This window comes from Canis lupus, chromosome 10 (genome assembly GCF_003254725.2).
Source record: "Canis lupus dingo isolate Sandy chromosome 10, ASM325472v2, whole genome shotgun sequence".
In the NCBI taxonomy this organism is placed as follows: Eukaryota; Metazoa; Chordata; class Mammalia; order Carnivora; family Canidae; genus Canis; species Canis lupus.
In genome coordinates, this window is record NC_064252.1 from 30,683,259 (window position 1) to 30,705,128 (window position 21,870).

General features: G+C 49.3%; 1 protein-coding gene across 1 annotated transcript in view; it reads left to right on the forward strand.

Annotated features, from left to right (window-relative positions):
* Positions 1 to 3,201: 3,201 nt before the first annotated feature.
* Positions 3,202 to 21,870, forward strand: part of LARGE1 (LARGE xylosyl- and glucuronyltransferase 1) — a 478,727-nt gene continuing 460,058 nt past the window's right edge. Inside the window, 2 exon segments of the mRNA XM_049115330.1 lie at positions 3,202 to 3,350; positions 3,894 to 3,980. Of these exon segments, the coding sequence (XP_048971287.1) occupies positions 3,931 to 3,980 (50 nt within the window). The 5' untranslated portion in view covers positions 3,202 to 3,350; positions 3,894 to 3,930.

Below are 21,870 nucleotides of genomic sequence, written 5' to 3' on the forward strand. Positions count from 1 at the left end.
GTGTGCTGCCCCGAGCACCGTTACTATACACAACAGGGCTTCAGTAAATGCTGCTCCTTCCTTTCTTCCCTCAGCCCCCCAAGATAAGCCTGTTTAAAGAAGGGGCTTTCTACATTTTGCTCACACTAGACCCAAGCCTGGTGCATAGCAGCTGCGTGGTAAATATCTGTGGAAGTCAGTGGGGATGCGTTGGCATCACCAGGTATGATGATCGTTGAGCCCACCAAGAGCTTGCAGGGGCAGCTGTGCCATGACATATGGGATGGCCTCATAAATACAGCCCTGGGTGAAGAGGGCTCATGTGAAAAGATGACCAGCCTGTTATATCTAGAGTTCTCACTTCCAGCTGAGGACAAAGGCCAGTTTATGCATCTCATGCCAAAACTTATATATAGAATATAGCATATTCTATAAGCAGCAAAGTTCAGAAAACAAAGTGTTTAGCTTGATATACTTTTTACAAGGGGAGTCCCCCTGTATAACCAGTTCCCAGATCGAGAAATAGGACATTACCAGTACCCCAAAGACCGCCCCGCCCTAGAATGTCTGCTCTCCTAATGTCTGACTTCATGGACTACCTTTGTGTGCCCATGCTTTTGAGAAATCCTGATGACCAGAGGTGTGCAGGGTCAGTTTGTTTCTGTCTTGCAACTCTGATCTTCTCCAGGGTTGGAGTTCTAACCTGGTTCTTGTGTCTATTGCATGGATGAGACACTGAGGCTCACAGAGGTCATCTAGTTCTCATGGTTGAGCATAGATCAGCGACTCAGACTCAGACCTGTAGTGCTCCAAAGCTTGTGTTCTTGACCATCCCATATCCATAGGTTTCCTTCTATGACATTTTGTCTAAGATCCCAAGGTTGGGATGTTCGGGTTGAGATTTCTGGACTGAGCAATATCTGGGGTGCCTGCTGTGATGCTGCAGAGGAGAGACCAGCCGTCCCGGCTCAGAGCCTGGGATGCTGGATTTATCCCAGAGGCCACACCTTCCAGGGTGCCTTGGCTGGCAGAGTCCATTCTGGGTGGGATGGCAGGGTGCTTCAGAATGTGGGGCAGAGGAGTTCCTCATTGCCCCGTGCTTCCCACGCCTGCTTATTGCTGACAAGCATGCTCAGGCTCTGTTGGGGGAAGCGTTTAATTAAAGTCAAATGGCTCACTCCCACCTAAGTCCAAGGGCTCTGTGCCACCAGGTACACTGGTCTCCTGCTCTGGGAGCATGGGCTTTGGAAGCATGGTGAAGGCTGCTTGGGGGAGGAAGCTGGAGTGGCAGGCTGGGGAGGGCAGCCCCTGCCTGGCCTGGAGGCCCCTTAGATGGTTGGAAGTGGGCACACGTATTTCAGGCTGGGGAGCATTGCTCTCTCTGTGGCACTGCCCTCTGCCCCCACCGTTCTCCAGCAAGAGGGACAGGTGGTAGCTGTCATTCTGCAGTTGGCCCTGGCCACAGAGAGATTTGCCAACAGTTCTGGAATGGAGATACCCCCCCAGCCTGTTTGGCCCAGAGAATGCAGCTTGACCCATAAAACTTCAAGCAGGCAGTCCCCTCGGCCTGGCTTTCTCTCCGCTCTGATGGGAGTGGATAGCAGGCAGAAATAGAAGCCATTACGCTAGGCTCGGTGCCCCTCGGACTGAAATTTAATTCAAAAAGGCAAAATAAAATCATCCCTCTGAGGCAATAGTTCTTATAAAAATAAAGCCAATATTATTATAATAATCCTAGTGAGTGAGTTGCCGAATGGTTTACTCTTTGCTGGCTACTGGGCTTAACGTCCGTGATTGAATGGCATAGCTCTGGAGCCAGGCTGTCTGGGGCTGAATTCTGTATCCTCTACTTAGCTGTGTGACCTTGGGGGAGTTACTTGACCTCTCTGTCCATCAGTCAAATGGAGATCTCAATGGTCTGTACTTGTCAGAGTTGTTGTGTTAATGAATTGATTCATGTAAAGCACTTAGATTACTGCCTGACCTGCTAAAGGCTCAATGGACTTCCATGTGGTGATGATGATGGGGATGATGAAGATGTGCATAGAGTTAGTTCTAGTCTCCGGGCAGTCTGGTGTGCTAGATAGCTTAGTATTCCTAGTTTACTGACAGAGAAACTGAGGCACTGCAAGCTGCCAAGGTGGAATGTGAACCCAGAGCATCCCACTGCAGGCTGTCCAGCTAATGGGGTTATTTAATCCCTGAAAAATTAAATATATTTCACAATCCCCCCCATAACTAATGTCTGTTGAGTGAATCACCCCATTTCAGCTGCTACGTTTCCGTTGCCTTAGTGTGTGGGTTGTGTCTTGAGACCTTTGTGGAAGAGCTCTGAGGTCCGGTGAGACTAGAGCCCTGCGGGTGAGATGTGCTTGTGAGACGGGGATGCCTCGGCGTGTGAAGACAGTGGCAGTGGGGTCTTAGCAGTGAAGGCCCACCGTCCCATCTGTGCCTGTGCGGGGCGTCACTCTGGCTGGCTGGACCCTTCTGGCCTTCAGTCCCTCGTAGGACTCATCCTCGGGGTCTGTACCAGCTCTAGCCAGGTTTGACAGACATGGGAAAGCACTGGGCAGTCTGGGGAAAGAAGGAACCGTTTTCTCACGGAAGTTCCCTGAGTGGAGGCAGGAAACCAGGAGCAGAGGGGAGGCAGGAGGGAGGGAGAGGGAGAGAAAAATGCAGTAGGGGTGCAAGATGAGAGGCTCAGGAGGAGGGAAGTGAAATCGGTGAGTATTTGGATTTTTATGGCTTGAGAAGGGCAGGGCAAGCCTAGGGTGGGAGGCAGATCTGGGCCTGGTGGGGAGCGGACGGACCGGGTGCAGGGATGTGAGGTGCTGGCAGGGGGCCGCAGGCATGGGAGGGTGGAGAGGGGCCCAGAAAGAGAAGGGATCCTGAGTAGAGTACAGGTGGGGTGCGGGTGGCCATGGGGCCGGAGTCTGCTCTTGGGCTGGGCCCTGTGGGTCGCCACCTGCTGCAGAGTTTCTGAGGAGGGCTGCCCCGCCCCCACCGCCCTGGGGGTGAGGTGGGGGGGTGTACCCGGGCGTCCGTGCAGGGCAGGAGCAGGCGGGCAGCACCCCACACCCTTCAGAAGAGGCTACACAGATAAACACGGTGTGTCTCATGAGTCCAGGAACAGCTTGAGCTAATCGAGGCGTGCCTCTGCCGTGTGCCGCTCATGCCAGGGGGGTTAAAAAAAGACAGACTCACGCCGATCCCAGCAAGGGCTTTTTGTGGCGGTGCAGAAATAATAAACCCAAACCCAGAGGCGAGCCGTTCCGGGAGCGAGGCGGGCGCCGGCGCGGGGGAGATCCTGCCAGCTTCTGCGGCCCCGGGGGCCGAGCCGTCGCAGGCGGCCCCTGTCTTCCAGGGCAGAGGTGAGAGGGCACGCTTCCCGGCGGGGCGATCCGAGTTTAGTGTTGGTCTGCCCGGCGAGGTCAGTTCCGTGCCCCCCCCCCCCCTCCCCCCCCGAGGCTCTGCCTTCGAGCCAGCATGAGCCGGCCCGCCTCGCCCGGTGCCCGGTCCTGGCAGCCCGGGAGAACTTGTTCAGGTCCAGAGACGTAAATGGCTCGTCCCGGGCTCATACGCAGCCCTGGTGGCGGCGATGGCCACGCCAAAGGACTAGCGTAGCTGCTAGCTGTGTGCCTGGGCGCCGTGGCACGTTCTTTGGCAGTGAGGACGGTGTTCCTGATGGTCATGGGTGGCATTGACCCTGTGTTGACTCCACGCCTCACCTTCCTCTTTGAAATGGGATAGCTTCGTGGGGTTGTGCTGGGGTTAGGGTCTTCGCGGGGATCCCACAGGTTCATGAGTGTAAGGCATTTAGTGCCATGTTGGTATTCGTTACCAGTATTAGGTGCTATTGATTAAGCCACTGGAAGGGCACTTGACCTGAGAGCCACTGTTTGCCCTTTATAAAGGGGCGAGTCTGAACCTGCATTCTTTCTGCCAAGCCACATGCTGCATGATGACCTGCCAGCTTGCGGTGTGGAGAGACCCTGCAGTGGGTGAGTGACTGGCCAAAAGTTTGGTGACAGGACACATCTCTGTTGTAGATTCTTTTTCCTTGGCTCCCAGGACGCCCCCCGCCCCTGGCTCTCTCCCTCTCTCTCCCCTTTTCCTAGTTTCCACATCCGTTGATAAAGAATACAGTAGCCTGTTTCTCTGTGAACACGTGAGGGGTAGTTTAGCTGAATTAACACTGGCAGCCATCACTGGTTGTCTGTTAACTTTAGGTTCGCAGGGCTCTGACTCCGTCCCCAAAACTTTTTTTTCCAAAAGTAAACAATCCACTCTCTTCCCTCCACTGGGGATTAGGGATTGTGGAAATTGAACGTTGCTAAATGTGCACCAGGGTGGCTCATGCAGTGAGAAAAATCTGTTTCTGGGAAAAGTTGCAGAGAGAGAAAAAGGGGAGGGAAGAGGAAAGGAAGAGGTATGTTTGCACAGGGAGGCAAGCTGTTTGGGTGGGCCTTGAAACAAGCAGTACGCTGAAACTGAAGATTCAGTTCAGATGCCACCTGTCCCAGAGCCGGTGCTGTGCACTCGGGCAGATTTAGGAACCTCTGCCCTGTCCTCCAGTAGCACCTGTGCTCTGACTTCCCTCTTGGCGCTTGCCAGGATTTATGGCTGTTTGACCACTGCCGTGTCCTTGCTGGGCTGGAGCTGTGACTTTTGTATTCCCCTTACCTGACACCATGCTGGCACATAGTAGGTGCCCAGTAAACGTTTATGGAAACGACTTAGTGTAAAAGCTTGGCAAGTGAGGAGCTTTAGTTCACTCTGCCCACTTAGTCCTGGAGGTACCCTAATTGCTTCTTTCCTGTTTTCTGTTGCCCATATGGACCTGGGTCAGTTTTAACTGCTAAAATGAACTAATTTGAATTTAATTTGAATTAATGGGATGTATGTAAGCCACTGCTCATTTAATTAATTTGTTTATGTCATCAAATGAGTACTTTGAAGGCCCCTAAGTGCAGAGCATTCTGTTTGGCCAGTGGAATAACAAAATTGAGATAGATGCCAAGGATGTGGGCTTTGAAGCTGGACCACCTCAATTCATGTCCTGGTTAGACACCCTCTTCTGGCTTCAGGGGGTTATAGTAGGTAAAGAGCCCAGATTTCTGGGTCTGAATTTGAATCCTTACCCCACCACTTATGAGCTGTGTGACCTCAGGCAAATTACTTAACCTTTCTATGCCTCCCTTTCTTCTTTAAAATGGGATGACTTCATGGGGTTGTTGTGGGTTAGGGTCTTTGTGGGGATTACACAAGTTAGTATATGTAAAGCACTTAGTACGTGGTTGGTATTTGTTCCCAGTATTCGTTGCTATTAGTTAAGCTTCCGTACTGTCATGTGTAAATCTTGACTGTTAGTACCTAAGTCTTCATGGAATTGTGCTGAGAAATGTATGGGTTTCCTGTGGCTGCCGTAACAAAATGCCACACACAGGGCAGCTCAAAATAAGAGACATCTGGAAGCTGGAATTCCGAAGTCAAGGTGTATCAGCAGGGCCACACTCTGAAATCCATTGGATGATCCTTCCTTCCTCCTCGTGGCTTCTCGTGATTGCCAGCAGACCTTGGTGGTCTTGGCTTGTAGACGCCTCGCTCTTGTCCTCTGTATCATATGATGTTTTTTCCATTTGTCTTCACATAGTCCTCTTACAAGGACACCAGTCATACTGGCCTCAAGGACACACCCTATTCCATTATGACCTCATCTTAACATAATTATATCAACAGTGACTGTTTCCAAATAAGGTTACATATTGAGTTGCTGGGGGTTAGACTTGAGAATATCTTTTTTTAGGAGTACACATTCAACCCATAACAAGGATGGAATGAGAATCCAGAGAAGTGCTGGATGTAGAACCTAGAACAAAACAGTGCCAGCAAGCTTTAGTTGTGCCTGTCATTACTGTTACTCTGTCGTCATCAGCACAACAGCCCTTTGCTGGGTGGCCATGGGAGGTTCTTGGAACATCTTTGAGCCTCATGTTTTAACTGTGTTAGTTAAAATACGAGGTTTCCTGTGTATTATCTGTGAATGGTGTGGCCCATCTTACAGGGCCAGCCAGTGTCTCCGAGGTGGGAGGAAGTAGGACCACTTCCCAGAAGGGACCCTGTCACGATGAAGTGAGGCTGAGTTTGTTGGTGGCCCAGACACACGGTGTTTCCCAGGCTTGCCGTCCTTCCTTTGTGGTGGGTACCTGGTAGCCCACTGAAGACAAAGCCCGTTGTGTACCACTGCACAGACCAGGGAAGGCTCCTCTTCCCTCCCTGTGGGGTCAGGAAGGCTCAGAGGCATGTCCAGACATTAGCCAGCTTGGATTTTCCAGATCCCCGGTTCCTTTTGCAGATAGAATGGGATTTTTTTTTTTTTTTCTCCACTTGGGAGCCGAACAGATTTGCTACAGAGAAGTCTAGATATCTATGGAAACAGTCCTAATTTTAGCCTTGCCACGCTTAATGCCAACTCGGAGAGTGCTGTCTTGGGTCAGGGCCCAGAGAATGGGGAAGGTAAGCAGGCCTGAAAGGGTCAGAACAAGCGCAGAGTAGCCAGCTGACCGGCCAAAAATGGGAGGGTGCTCAGAAGTCTCAGGGGTCACAGAGGGACTGGCTCCAAGGAGAGAATGGGTCTGGAGAGAGGGGCTTTGAGAGATGCCAGTATCAGAAATTAGTCTTTAGAACCAAGGGATCTCTTTCACCTCCCTGTCTTGTGCTCCCTGTTGAAATTCTGCTCATTTTCAGCCCATGCCAAGACCCTTACTCCACTTGCCCACTTTTGGAATCAGCCTCTAGCTGCCCTGAATTCTACTGCCTTCTTTAATTCTGCTAAAGCACTTCTGGCAGCCAGTTTTGTTTTAAGGTTAGTCTGCATACCCCGCCAGCCTCTGTTTGTTTTTTCGCCCCTCGAGGTCAGCTGTAGTCACTGTCATGTCCGTGTGCTGAGCCTGCCATGGGGTGGACCTGCAGAAAACGTGAAACGAGTGGAATTAGACATGACGTGGTCTCCAGTTGGCCACACCAGGGCCGGGGCAGCCTGGAAAAGGGCACTGAGTGAATGAGAATATTTAATAGAGTATACAGAGCCCCCTTAAATGGGAAGAATCCCCATGCATGGGAATGGAAATCACTTGTCATTCCATGAGGGACATGCTGAGGAGCATGACAGGCAAGAGGCCCTGCTTGGGGTGCTGGGTGTGTCCCATGATGGGGTGAGGGCAGAAATGGACAGACATCATTTTAGGCCACGTAGGGGACATTGCTTCCCTGCGTCAGCCCCGTCCACCCAGCTAGCTCAACTCCTGGCAGAAATCATTGTAGAATATCAAACACAGCCGACCCTCAGACATCAGACCTATAATGAGCAAACGTCCGTTGTAACGGTTTGGAAGTAAGGCTTAGGCACATGGAAGAAGTCCCTGATGTGAATTCTTGTACTGCATTTCCAGAAACCTTGTGTTCTTTTCATCAAGATGAAAAGCAACACGATTGTGGTAAAACAGGGAAGGTCATGTGCAAGAGATTGCACGGATCCAGTTCACCTTCCCCTTAAGGAGGTGGGTGAGGCACAGGTTGGCATGCTGACCCGGATGGTGTCAGCCCGAGCGGCTTAGACCACATCTCTCATTGTCTCCCCATCTTGATGTGCTAGACAGAATGTAAACCAGGTCCTACTGAATACTTGGGCACTTTATTTAAATGATCTCATTTAATCCCACTAACAACATCGTGTAGCAAGCAGTGTTTCTCTTCACTGTGCAACCAACGGGAGGCTGAGACCTAAGGATTTGAAGTAACTTGCTGAGGCCCGCCTCACCAGTAAGACAGCCAATGATTCAACATAGCCCCCTTCCGTGACGTTTAGCTGTGTCAGGGAGCTGCAAACCTACCAAAATGAGCTTTTCAGGCAGAGAGGTATGGTGCCATTTGCCACCTCTTGGGAAAGCTCTGCCTAGTGAGTAATAGAATTGGGGCCAGCGTGCAAGTTGGACTGGCCTGCAGGCGAGTCTGAGGGCTGGGCAGGCATTTGCTGGGCAATGGGATCCCTACCTCTTGGGTGGCTGCTTGTCCGGCACCAGTTAAAGGCTGTTTTGCCGGGTGGGAGACGTGGGTGCAGGCTCCCTGATTGGTTCATCCCCTCTCCACCCTGGTACTGCAGAGAGGAGTGAGCCGCCCCAGCTGGCAGGGTGAGTCAGAGCGGAGCCCAGAATAGAAGCCAGAGGGCACGTATGTGAAGGCCATCTCTATCCCAGTCATTTGGGTTTTAAAATTCCCGTTAAAGATGATTAAGCTTTTATGCATCACAGTTTGCACACTGCTGTGGGATCATTTATTAGTGTTGCCTGGCAACAGCTCTCTGAGTTAGCCACACCCTCTGGAGGGTAATTAACTGGGTCACCCAGGGCCCAGCTCAGTATTTATGCATTTTTTTAAAAAAAAGATTTATTTATTTATTTGAGAGCGAGAGCGCGCGCGGACACACACATGCACACGTGGGGGCAGAGGGAGAGAGAATCCCAAGCAGACCCTGTGTGGAACATGGAGCTTAATGCAGGGCTCCATCTCATGACCCTGAGATCTCCACCTGAGCCAAAACCAAGAGTCAGATGCCCAACTGACTACGCCATCCAGGTGCCCCTTACTTGTGCGTTATTGAGCCTTCTCCTAACTCCCTTCATGCATGCATCCTTCCTTCCATTCATCCGTCCAAAGAGCACTTTTCTTAGGCACCTCTTTGGGGTTAGCTTTATATTTGGCAGCATTCTCTCTTCATTGCCAGGAATCATTGTGCTAAACTGGAAATGTTGGTCTTCCTGTTTGTATCGGCACAGTAGCGCCCCCATTTGTTGAGACCCTAAGCTCCAGGAGGGCAGGGACTTTGCTCATTTCTACGCCTCTCATGCCTGGAAGAATGCCCAGCACATAGGACCTGCTCTGTGAACATTTGTTGAAAAACAGAGTGAATGAAATGAGTGTCTGCTATGTGTTTGGCCCTGTGGGAGGTCCTTTACAGATTTTTTCTTCCTTTTTGATTCTCTCAGTAAACCATCTTGCACCATGCCTGTGGCTGCCGCTGTTGTAGGGTGCTAGCTGGCGAGCGCTTACTTTTATCGTAAGCCTTACTATCAGCACTTGCATAGCAGACAATCATCCCTGAAGAATGCCGCTGCTGTTATGCCCATTTTACAGATGAGGAAGTGATGCAGAGGTTAAGTTGCCCAAGTTCACACAGACCCTCTCGCTTCAAGCTGTGTTCCTTTTCCTCCTCACCAGGGCTGCCCAGTAGAACTTTGTAGGTGACAAAGTGTTCCGTATCTGTGCCGTCCAACACAGCAGCCACCAGCCGCAGGTAGTTCCTGAGCACTTGACATGTGTTTAGTGTTACTGAGAGACTGAATTTTTAGTTTGATTTAATTTTAATTTCATGCGGCTAGCGACCTCGCACACCGCACAGCACATAGTTCTTTCCTGTCCAATCTGTGCGTATTGTAACAGTTTACCTTAATTGTTTATTACGTGCTGCTGTTTTTTTCAAATGCTTTACAATTGGGAAGTTATTTAAGTTAATCCTCACAACCATAAATGAGCTCTCGGAGGTCAGAGGTCAAGCGCTTCCCCCCACCCCCAGGATTTTTCCGCAAGAAAGTGGTGTAGCTGGATTCTACCCCTGGGAAAAACTGTCTGACGCCAGCCTTTTAAAGGATCTCCCTCTTTGCCTCCTTACTTCCCACATGTCTAGCAATGGATATTGCTGTGAAAAAACGAGGTCTTGTTGTTCTATGTGTTTTTTTTTCCTCCGAGGTTTATTTTTTTATTTTTTTATTTTTTTAAAGATTTTATTTATTTATTGAGAGACGGGGAGGGGGGGGTCTTACGTGGTTTTTAATCCCAGACACAATGCTGCCCTCTTCCCCAGCTTTGGAAAGGGGTCAGCCCATATGCAGGTGAACTCGCTGTTCCCGCCAAATGACTCATTTAGGTCAAAAACATTTATTTACCTGAAGTGGAGTTGTGTCATTGTCACTCAGAAGAAAAACAAGATGCCAATATTCCTTGCTAGGATGTTCTTTAATGAAAACAAACAGACCAAACCAAACCTACTCCTTGGAGTCCCGGTGATAATATTTCGAGGTCGGGCTTGGAAGGAGAGAAAAAAAATCAAACTGAAATTCTCTGCAGTCCTGCTGGGTGGAGCAAGTGTCTGCGGCCTGTGGGCAGAGTGATGGGACTCTTCTGTTCCTGGCCGCACCTTCCCGTCTTGAGGATGCATGAGAGGGCTCTGGGTCAGGGGCCAGGTGGCAGAGGTCGCTGAATTTTGCTCTCTGGTAGAGGTCGGCATGTTTTGGGATAAAGGTTCATCTGAATGTGTCATGCATGCTGGGCCAGGGCATGCCATCCATGCCTGTGGCTTTTTCAGAAACCGTGAACGGAATTGGAGGCCGGGCCAGGAATTGAGAGCAGAGCTGGGGCACAGGTGATTGGGGAGAGACGGGCCCGAAGGATGAGGCCACATCAGGACCACAGTTCCAGTACAGGCAGTGGTTGTGGAACCCAAGGGGCCACAGGTCAACAGCCCCTTGGGTTCTGAGTTGTGGGACCAGGAGAGAGGTGGCTGCTGGCCTCCAGGGAAAGCCGTGTTTGAGGGCTTCGACTGACCAGTTACATCTGCGTTCATCTTGTTGCTGCCTCAAGGTGGTCACACAACCTCCTTGACCAGCCCTGTCTCTCTGCTTGCCCACCCATCTGTCCATCCACCCAACCAGCATTTGGGTCTCAGCTCTGTCCTGGGAACAATGTGGTGAACAAGGCACCGTCTGTCTCCTCGAGGAGTTCACAGTCCTGTCAGGAGACACGTATTGGAGCCTGGGTTTCTGAAATGAGTAAAGGCAGCGAGGGAAGCTGTGTCCCAAGGCACCTCGCCTGCCCAGCCTTCTCCAGTGACATGAAGCCAGCATTGCTGTCTCTGCTCCTGTCGTCTTTATCGTACACATGCCTACTGTCTCTGTTATGCTTCGGGAAATGTAATTTATGCTCCATGTAGCTCTTGATTGCATCTTTTTTTTTTTAAGATTTTTTTTTTTTCCATGAGAGAGACAGAGAGAGAGGCAGAGACAACAGGCAGAGGGAGAAGCAGGGTCCCTGAGGGGAGCCTGAAGCGGGACCCGATCCCAAGACCTGGGATCGTGACCTGAGCGGAAGGCAGAGATGCTCATCCACTGAGCTACCCAGGCGTCCCACTTGATTACATTTGATTGTAACCCTCCTGGAAATAGGGGCCTCCCTGGGACCCAACTCTGTGGTAGGAGCTGCTGGGGTCTCCAAGATTACTGAACTAGGTTGGAGCCCCTTCATCCTGGAAGCGACCTTCACGGCCCTCAGCGACTTTGTAGGGGCATTCCTAGCTTTCTTCTCTTTGCCTTCCTCAGATAAGGTCCCTCAGGGTGGGCTCTGTCATGAGCTGTTGCCACCTCAGTGGAAGAGAAAAGGGAAGCCTCACCTTTCGCTTAAGACAAGTTTGCTGGAGCTCATCGCCCTCCATGCACGTCCCTGTTACCTGGAAACGCAGGAGGGATGAGTTTTCCTAGATTATCAAATGTGGGATGGTACATACTTTGCATTTAGGTAACACTGGGAGGTAAGCATGCCTGTGCATTTGTTTGATGAGACAAAACGCCAGGTTGCCTTTGGTGTGTTCAGTGAAGGAGCCACACTTTACAGACTTTGGAAAAAAATAAGGCATTGTTACCCTGACCCCGCCTTTTATTCTTAATAAAGTTCACCTGAGCCTAGAAGGAGTCTGAGGCCTGCCCTGGAGTCCTGGAAATGGGGCTGGCATCATCCAGGCGTTGTGAGGCGTACCATCACCTGCCTTCCCATTGGGAGGCAGGAGGCCGCCCAGTGCTAGAAGAAGGAGGGCTGCCAGCTTCTTGGGAGTTTCCTTTGTGTCAAGGACTTAATTCATGTTTTTATTCCAAATGTCTCCAGCCCCCAGTGAGCCTGTATTAACCTCCACTCACAATCAAGGGGACTCTGGGAGCCCAGGGAAACCCATTTCAGACTTCTAAGCTTCAGATAATAAATTTGTCTAAAGCACCCCCTCCCCAGGTGTTCCACAGAGTTGACCTCCCCAAGGTTGAGCTGCTGAGGATACCACGTTCCCTGCTGAGGCCTGACATGGAAAGAATCTACGTTCTGGATCACATTCACACCATCTGGGGTAGCTCAGTTGACGTCTGTGCCTCAGTTTTCCCATCTGTAAAATAGGTTATTAATAGGTTATTAATAATAGTAGTAGGCGTTAGATGAAATAATTCACCCAAAACCTAGCACATCATAAGCACTCAGTACATGTGAGTGCCAATAGATAAATAGCTAGAATTATAACATTAATCACCATTACAATTTTGACAGTTTTTACTTCTAGGGGCACCTGGGTGGCTCAGTTGGTAAAGCATTTGCCTTTGGGTCAGGTCATGATCTCGGGGTCCTGGGATCGAGCCCTGCATTAGGCTCCCTGCTCAGTGGGAAGTCTGCTTCTCCCTCTCCCTCTGATGCTTCCCCCTCTTTGTGCGCGCTCTCTCTCTCTCTCTCTCTCAAATAAATAAATAACATCTTTAGAAGTTTTTTTTTTTTTTTAATTTCTAGTAACAATTTTGACCATTGTATTACTGGACTGCCTCTTTGTTAGTCGAGTCATCACTTTGTTAATGAAGACACAGGTCTTCTAATAAGAACTTAGATTTCATGACATTGAGCCCCCGTGCAGCATTGTGGTAGCCCCCAAGGATGTGTGGGGTCGCTGGCATTCCTAGGACCCCCATGTCCTGGCTCAGTCTCAGTTTCATCTCCCATGGTCCCGGAGACTGTGCTTCTTGCAGCCATTGTGTCAGGGAGCTTATCATCTCGTCGTGGGGGGCCCCCCAAACTCCAGATTGAAGAAGTGGAAAGTCAGTACAGTAGTGCAGTGTTAGTTAGGTCCAGGCTTGACTTGTCACCAACCCAGAGAAGCCTTCCATAACGTGGACTGTCCACCTCCTGCTCCCACGTGGCCTGAGCAGACTCTTCCTTTGATTCTGTGGTGGTTTGTGTGACCTTGTGTTGCAGCCTTTTCTGTTGTGTGTTCTTAGGGGGCTTTGTGTCTCAGCTCCTCCCCTGGCTGTGAGCTCTTGAGGGCAGGAGACTGTGACTGTGTTAGGAATTTCTGCTTCTCACTCGGCTCCTGTCCTCCTCTTCTGGGGACAGAGATGGGTTCCCTTCCCTGCTCTGGCAGTTAGGCAGGGCCTTGTGGCTCCTTCTGGGAGAAGAGAAGGCTGAATAGAAGTGGCATGCCTAACTCAGCTACAGCTTGATTTGTTCAGGAGCCTGTGAGGCTTGGGAAGTGGCGCCAAATATGAGGGGAGGGGCGTTTGTGAACTCTGAGCGGCCAGGATGGCAGTGTGTCTGTCTGCAGGTGAAGAGTCAGAGGCTTTGCCAGCTTAATTACTTGTCCACAGTCCCACAGCTGGAATTCAAGTTCAGCTCTGTCTTGTTCTATATCAGTATGCTGCCAGTAGCTAGTCCTGGCTTCTTTTGTTTTTGTATTGTGGGGTGAAGGGGTATGTGTGTGCAGGTGGGGGTGAGTGCATATTGGAGGCATCTAGCAAAACCACAGGGCTGGGCTCCTTTCGCCAAGTGGGTCATTGCGAAGGCTGGCATCCTCTGTTCACCAGGTTAATGAGTACAGAAGCCATTTTCTATTTATTTAGTCTTAAAGATTTTATGTACTTATTCATGAGAGACACAGAAAGAAAAAGAGGCAGAGACACAGGTGGAGGGAGAAGCAGGCTCCCTGTGGGGGCCTGATGTGGGACTCGATCCCAGGACTCCAGGATCACACCCTGGGCCAGAAGCAGGTGCCCAACTGCTGAGCCACCCAGGTGTCCCCCACCACTTTCCCTTTAATGTGGAGCTTTGTGGAGCTTTAGTGAGATGAGCAGGAGGGGCTATGCTTACTGACCTTTACCTCACCTCCCAGATGGGAAGACGAGGGTGGGAAGAAGGGAGGAAACAGGACAGGAGGCCGAGGTAGAGGCTTCTTGGGTGATGCCGCCTCCCTGCACGCTTAGGCTGACAGGCTTCAGCACCTTGACCCCCTTGGGATTCTAGGATGAGGGAAATGGCTGTACCATTTCCGTTGTTGGGGCATTTGGAGGGGTGGGCTCGCCTAGGGGTTGCAGAGCAGTGGCCTGGCAAGCCTGCTGTGTTGAGTTCGTTCCCACTTTGACCTGGTGATCCCAGTGAGGCTCAGTTTATGACCATTCTTTGTGTGCCAGGTACTTTTTTTTTTTTTAAGATTTTATTTATTTATTCATGAGAGACACAGACTGAGAGAGAGGTAGAGACACAGGCAGAGGGAAAAGCAGCTCCATGCAGGGAGCCGAACGTGAGACTCGATCCTGGGTCCCCAGGATCAGGGCCTGGGCTGAAGGCGGCACTAAACTGCTGAGCCACCCGGGCTGCCCTGCCAGGTACTTTCTTAAATGTTTCCTACACATTTATTCCCAGAACTGTCCCCTCTGAGCTCTGGGTGGTCCTGCTGCCCACCTGACAGATGAGGACTAGAGAGACTTTCCCCAGGCCACACCTGCTATTGACTAGAGGAATCAGTTCTACACCAGGACATTCTGACTTGGGAGTCCCTAACTGCTGTGATTTCTCTTCCAGGTGCTTAACTTGTCCAGTCACAGCTTAAAAAATTGTTTTTAGGTCTTTTTTTTTTTTTTTAAAGATTTAATTTATTTACTCATGAGCGACACAGAGAGAGGCAGAGACACAGGCAGAGGGAGAAGCAGGCTCCCTGCAGGGACCCCGATGTGGGACTCGATCCTGGAACTCCAGAATCATGACCTGAGCCAAAGGCAGACGCTCAGCCACTGAGCCACCATGTGCCCCTGTTTTTAAGTCTTTATTATGATACAATATGCATTATATAAGATTGACCATCTTAACCATGTAAAATGTAGTTTAGTCGTATCTGTACATCTGCATGGTTGTATGACCAGTCCCCAGAACTCTCTTCATCCTGCGAAACTGAAACTGTACCCATTGAACAGCAATTCCCCTTTCTGGCCACCCTGGCAGCCACCATTCCACTGTTCATCCCCAAAACTGGGCTGCTCTAGGTACCTCGTGTGTGTGGAATCATGTAGTACTTGTCCTGCTGCATGTGGCTTATTTCGTTTAGCATAATGTCCTCAAAGTTCATCCAGGTTATAGCATTGCTTTTGACTGAATGGTATGTATAGTCTGTTGTGTATACATCACATTATGTTTTTCTGTTGGTCCACCAATGGGTAGGTGGATTGCGTTCACCTTTTGACTACATTTTGTTGTTTTTATCAATCAGACCAAGGTCACACTTCAGGCTTTGAACCCAAGTTTCTCTTTGATACTGGACTACTGACTTCTTTTACTTCGAAGCTCTAGGAGTTGAAAAGAATTTTGACACACAAAAGAATGGTATTTTTTGTAAAGGGGCCAGTGAAAAAAGTTCTAGAAATGTTCCCCGAGGCTCTTCAAGGCTCCTCCTGGAACGTGGCTGCTGGGACTGCTTCTTTTCTATTTGAGTTTCTGCTGGGGCTTAGGAGGTGGTTCGGAGCAGTCCCAGAAAGTATGAGGGAGGACGTGGATCAGAAGAACAGTTCTGGTCCAGGCTCCCTGGACAAGTCTGGCTCAGTTCACCAGCTACAGAAAACAGCTCTGGATGACCTCAAAACCCATGTACCTGGAGGTTTCAGATGGCCTCAGACATCTGGCTCTGTCTGCATCACTGTTCAAGAAGTACATTCGGGATCCCTGGGTGGCGCAGCGGTTTAGCGCCTGCCTTTGGCTCAGGGGGCGATCCTGGAGACCTGGGATCGAATCCCACGTCGGGCTCCCGGTGCATGGAGCCTGCTTCTCCCTCTGCCTGTGTCTCTGCCCCTCTCTCTCTCTGTGTGACTATCATAAATAAATAAAAAAAAAATTAAAAAAAAAAAAGTACATTCAACTTTAGTAAGCCTCAGATGGCGTTGGACCATTCAGGTGGTGTGAGATCCTTCTTCTGAGTCCCCACTCAGATAGCGCTTCTCCCAGAAGCCTTGTGGGGACCCAGTTACATCACCAGAAGCCAGAGGAAGGATTTTTGTTTCTGTTTTGTGTCCCTTTTCTCTGAAAGTGTACTTTTGACCCCCACTTTGTTGGGTTCTTTGTAAAGCTCTTGTCTTAGGTTTATATTAAGACAGTCTTGATGGGCACCTCGTGGCTCAGCGGTTGAGCATCCACCTTTGGGTCAGGGCGTGATCCTGGGGTCCTGGGATCAAGTCCAGCATCAGGCGCCCCACAGGGAGCTTACTTCTCCCTTTGCCTGTGTGTCTGCTTCTCTCTCTGTGTCTCTCAGGAGTAAATAGATAAAATCTTTAAAAAAAAAAAAAGAAGACTGTCTTGAGATACTATTCTGAAATTATTAAGTATAGTGATCTAACATTATTATCATGACATGGGTTTGCAGTCGTAGCTCCCTTGAAGGGGTTAGGTTTTTCTTCAAGCCCAGGGCCTGAGTGAGAATGGATAGTGTAGCTGTGGGGGTGTCTGGTGGCACAGGCAAGGTCTCCCGTGGACTAAGCCATGATTGCTGTCCAGTCCAGTGTGTCATCAGTTTCTACTTAAAATAAGGGTTTTGTTTTACTGGGAGAGCATTAGTTACTAACTGTTACTGTTGATTTACCAACAACCAGAAGAAAGGTTTAAATACAAGTGTTTTCTTAGCATCTTCCCTGAGAAACTATCTGCAATGGGATGCTTAATTTAGCTTCACCTTTCTCTGACCACATCATTTCTTACGGTTGCATGTCCACTGGGAATATTTATTGGCACGCATCTATTGACCTGTAGCATTTTGGGGGCTGTTGGAGTAGCAAAAGCTCGTAATGGATTTTTCTCCTGCCCTTGAGGAGAGTCTCTTTCTTTCCATTTCCAGTTTAGAGCCAAGAAGGCAACGTGTGGGTGATGAGGTGCGCTCCCAGACGTTGCCAAGCTCTGTCTGCCCCGCAAACTTTGACTTTAGATGCTATTTTAGCCTTTTCTTCTTGCTCATGGCAAAACACAAATTGGAAGAAAAAGATGACGACAGGTTCATCCAACAGCTAACCTTAGGAGGGGTCTTGTCTGGTTTTTAGAACCTATGTTGAAAACAAATTCAGATGCATTGGCTATTTGTAGCGCACCTGTCACATGCCAGGTAAGACATGGAGTGGTTTCTTTTTTTTTTTAATTAAATAATTTATTTATCTATTCCTGAGAGACACAGAGAGAGCGCAGAGACACAGGCAGAGGGAGAAGCAGGTTGCCTGTGGGGAGCCCGATGTGGGACTCGATCCCAGGACCCCGGGGTCACACCCTGAGCTGAAGGCAGATGACTGAGCCATCTAGGCATCCCAAGTGTTTTCAGAGCTGTCCTGTTAAATCCTTTCAGATCTCAGTTTTGCAGTCGCGTGAGCATCCACCTGTCACAGGGCTGTCCGTGGAGGGGCCAGCAGCCTGGTGCATGCCTTCTCTGAGGTCAAGGCTCTGTTCTGGTTCTTCTTGCTGCAGATGACACAGTGGCTTTCTCACATGGACCCAGACAGGATTCTGAATCTCTGTTCCAAAGGAGTTCTGCCTCTGTGTCTTGCTGTCTTTGCCCACGCTCCATGGGTTTCATTATTAACTCCCAGTTAGCTGCAGAGACCTCCGAGGTCTTCGTTGAGGCCCTGAGAGAGGAGTAGCTGCAGAGACCCTTCACACACGTAGGTCCTGGCCACCTTCTGTGTGGAGGGTCATGTGGCTGCGTGGAGAACATTTCCAGAGGGACCCGGCCACCCAAGAGCTGTGACAGCCATGAATCAGCACTTACTCTGTTTGGACTCTGCATATGGAACATCCTGGAATCTCTTCACGGAAGTCTGGCGTGGGGTTCTCTTCCACTCCCCCCCCAACCCTTTCCTGCTCTGTCATGGGCCGTTCCTCTGCACACCCAAGGGCTGGTCTACAGGAGGCTCTCAGGAAACAGCCTGAGGTAGATGGTGCTTCTCAGAGGGCTGAGGCCAAATCCTCTCACTGTGTCACTTATTACTTGTGTTCTCTTAATCTTTTTTGCATCAGTTTCCTTGTCTTGGGGTGAGAGTAATATCTCGTGGTATTGCTCCTAGGACTCAGTGAGCAAAAATGTTGAGCGAGAGCCAGGTATTTTTGTTTTATTCACCACTGTATTGCCGGGTAGGTGCTCAGGAAATATGTGTTGAACAACAGAAGGAATAAGGAGTCTGTCTCTAAGCTCATTTCCCCCACTTTGGAAAAGGAGATAAGGGTGTTGATCAGTGGTTCTTAAGGAGGGCTCCTTCCCAGAAATTCCTTGGGGGCCTTTCCTTTAAGCACACAACCAAGCCCTGCTCCTGAAATTCCGACTCCCTGCATCTTGGCCTGAGCTTGCCACGTGCATTCTGGAAACAAGGGGTCCAGGTGATTCTCCTGTGCAGCCCTGGTGAAGAATGAGGGGCTCGCTGGCTGCTGGTATCTCTCACCTGATTCTGCATTGGACAGGTAGGGGGCAGGTCATCAGGGTCTCTCTCGGTGCTCACCCCAGCCCCCTACCTTTCACACCCATCCTTCAAGACTCAGCTTCAGTGTCACTTCAAGGAAGACTCCCCTATCTTCCTCAGATCCAAAGCACCCCTCTCTGTTCGGTCTCCATGGTCCTGCTCCTGGCATCTGTAATGCCACCATCAGCTGAAATGAGGTTGTTGTTGTTTCTTTTTTTTTTTAAGATTTTATTTATTTATTCATGAGAGACACATAGAGAGAGAGGCAGAGACACAGGCAGAGTGAGAAGCAGGCTCCTCACAGGGAGCCTGACGTGGGACTTGATTCCAGGACCCTGGGATCACGCCCTGAGCCCAAGGCAGATGCTTAGTCCCTGAGCCTCCCAGGTGCCCTGAGGTGTGTCTTCTTTATGAGGCGGCAGGCTAGTGGAGGGCAGAGTCTTGCCTGATTCAACTTGCAGCCTGCCCTCCGCCCCCAGCACCGTCCCCCAGCCTCTTGGACCTATTTGGTACATCATGTGTATTTAAATGTGTCACTGATAAATACATGAATTTTTCAAAAGCTAATTTTACATGTATAAGTCATAACGGTCTCCCTTGAGACTCCTGTCTTATTCAGACCAGTAACAAAGGACATTGTTATTAGATTTTTTTTTTTTTTCCTACTAAACCAGGGACATTTAGGGGGAAAAAAGCGATACTCTTCCTTTGTAATTAGCCTTGATGATTAGACTATCTTTTCCATTATGTTTTATTTTTACTCTGCTGGAATTTATCAAGTGGCCTCTTTTCTGTGAAGGTTACCCTTCAGAGGAGCAAGGGAGCTTGATTAGAGCACTGGGGGATTTACTTTGTGTTTTTTTAAAAAATACGGAGCATGGTGGAGAGGGCTGATGTGAGCCGGTGGTGAAAGGTCAGCGCTTGAGCCATAAAAAGGGACCTTCACAGGGAGAAACTGAAGCCTGGGCTCCCAGGACAGGAATTTTTTTTCTACCACCAACATCTCAAGTAATTAATAGTCACTTTTATTTTTGAATTTGTTTTATATGTGGCAGAGCTTCCCGACCAATCCCTCATGGCCTGTCATCTGTGCTGAGGGCAAGTTCCTTTATTTTTTTAAAAGCACATTAATAATTGCATTCATCAACTGTGACTTTCTGTTAGCTATTTGAGTGTGAGGTTTTATTGCATTTTTTGGATACAAATGGATTTCAGAGTCAATTGCTCAGTGCCTTGGTAAGCTACTTAATCCCTAAAAGGCAAGTTAATTTTTTTTTGTCCAGCATCTAAAAAGAGTGTCTGGTGAGCCCGGGGTGTGTGTGTGCAGCTGGCTACCTTCCTGCCTGTCTGGTTGGGACTCCTCTGGGGACATGCTGAGAATAGTTTCATTTCACACTTGCTTTCTCTTGTCCAAAGATAAACTGAGAGGTGTTCTTGGGGGTTGAGGGGTCCCTGGTGTGTTGCGGCCAAAGAGCAGAAGAAGTTTGTTTTTCTCCATTTGTCCAGTGAATATTTAGTGCCTGCTTCAAGGCAGGTTCTGAGGATACAGAGGACAAAACAAAGTCCTGTTCTCATGAACTTGCTCTTTTCAGCTCAACTTCTTTGGGAAGGTAGGCGTTCTTGCTGCCTTGGGCATACTTACATAGGTTTGACCACTCTGCAAGTAGATGTTATTAGGGATATTACACACACACACACACAGATCTGTAAACATGATTCTGGCGTGTGGCATTTTGCAAAAACAGTTAAGCTGTGGAATTATGTGTTCTGGGTTTGAAAGTAAACCCTGCCTCTTACCAGCTCTGTGGTATTAGACAACTCTGGGGCTTCGGTGTTCAGAGCTTTGTGTCCTCCTCTATCAAATGAGGCTAATGGTTGGATGTACCTCTCTGGATCACCATGATGACCTGTGAGGGGCATAGCAGAGGCCCAAATGCTCAGGGATGGCCCATAGTAGTAGGTTGGTGCCGTGGAAGGGAGGACAAATTTCCCGCTACCCTCTAAGATTCAATGACCAGACTTGCGAAATAAGTGGAGAGAAGACAGATTAATGGGAGAAAAGTGTACAGATTTTATTGGATGTTGAAAGTTTTACAGGGTATGAGGGTGGGGAGGGGAGGCTTCAGAGAAAGAAGAGAAAACCCCTAAGGAAGCAGCTAGAAAGGGGTTTGGGGACCTTTCAGGGGTGGTGAATTGTGAGAAGGTCACTCTGTGGGGGCAGAAAAGGGTTCTTGAGCAGGATCTGCTGGTGTAGATTCCTCTCAGTGCCGTCTGCATCTCTGATGATAAAGTTGCTCTCTCCTCTTCTTGGTGTGGGAAGAAAGGGCACCTTTGCAGGGAATTTATGCCCTTCTTCCAGGTGGGTAGGGAGAGGGCCTGGGTCTGCTTTTTCTCAATGCCATCTGCTCAAATAGTCCTTATAAGCCAGAGGAGCATATCTTGGGTGACATATTCTGACCCTGGTGGTGTGGACACACTGACGTGTTGTCAGCCTCGCTAGGAGTGAGGAGGTGAGACTCTGGTTCTGAGGTCTGGAGTCCTTCCTGGAACCAGTCTTGCACCAGGATGACCTTAGATCCAGTTTGTGTTCAGAAAGGTCACATGTGGCAGAGGATCCTGAGGCCCTCGGGGCTCCCTGGTTGTACTATGTAGTTGCAGAGTGGTCTTGGACATGTTCCCCACTGCTGCAAATGTCACTTTTCTCATTTCTGAACTGGGACAAGGCTCCTAACTTTTCTGGTCACCTCCTCATCTTCCCTCAAGTCTCTGTTTAAATTTCACATGGAGGAGGCTGCCTCTGGCCACCTGCTTGTCACTGGTGTCCTTCGCTGGTGTGCCCAGTTCCCTTTGCCCTGCTCTGCCTTTTCTTTTTTCCAAAGCACTTATTGCTTCTAACGCACTGTAGGATGTTTCTTTTTTAATGTATTAGGTTTATTTTATTTATTTATTTTTAAGATTTATTTATTTATGAGAGAGATAGACAGAGAGACGGAGACACAGGAGGAGGGAGAAGCAGGCTCCATGCCGGCAGCCTGATGTGGGACTCAGTCCTGGGATTCCAGGATCACGCCCTGGGCCAAAGGCAGGTGCTAAACTGCTGAGCCACCCAGGGATCCCGTATTAGGTTTATTTTTAATTAATTCTTTATCCCTTTGCAATGTAACCTCATCAAGGGTCAGGGTCTTTATTTATTTTGTACCTCTGTTGTCTTGATATTGCCTGATGTAAACAGATGCTGTGAATAGTTGAACACATTATAGAGAAAAGAAAAGAAAAAAGAAAAAAATCCCCA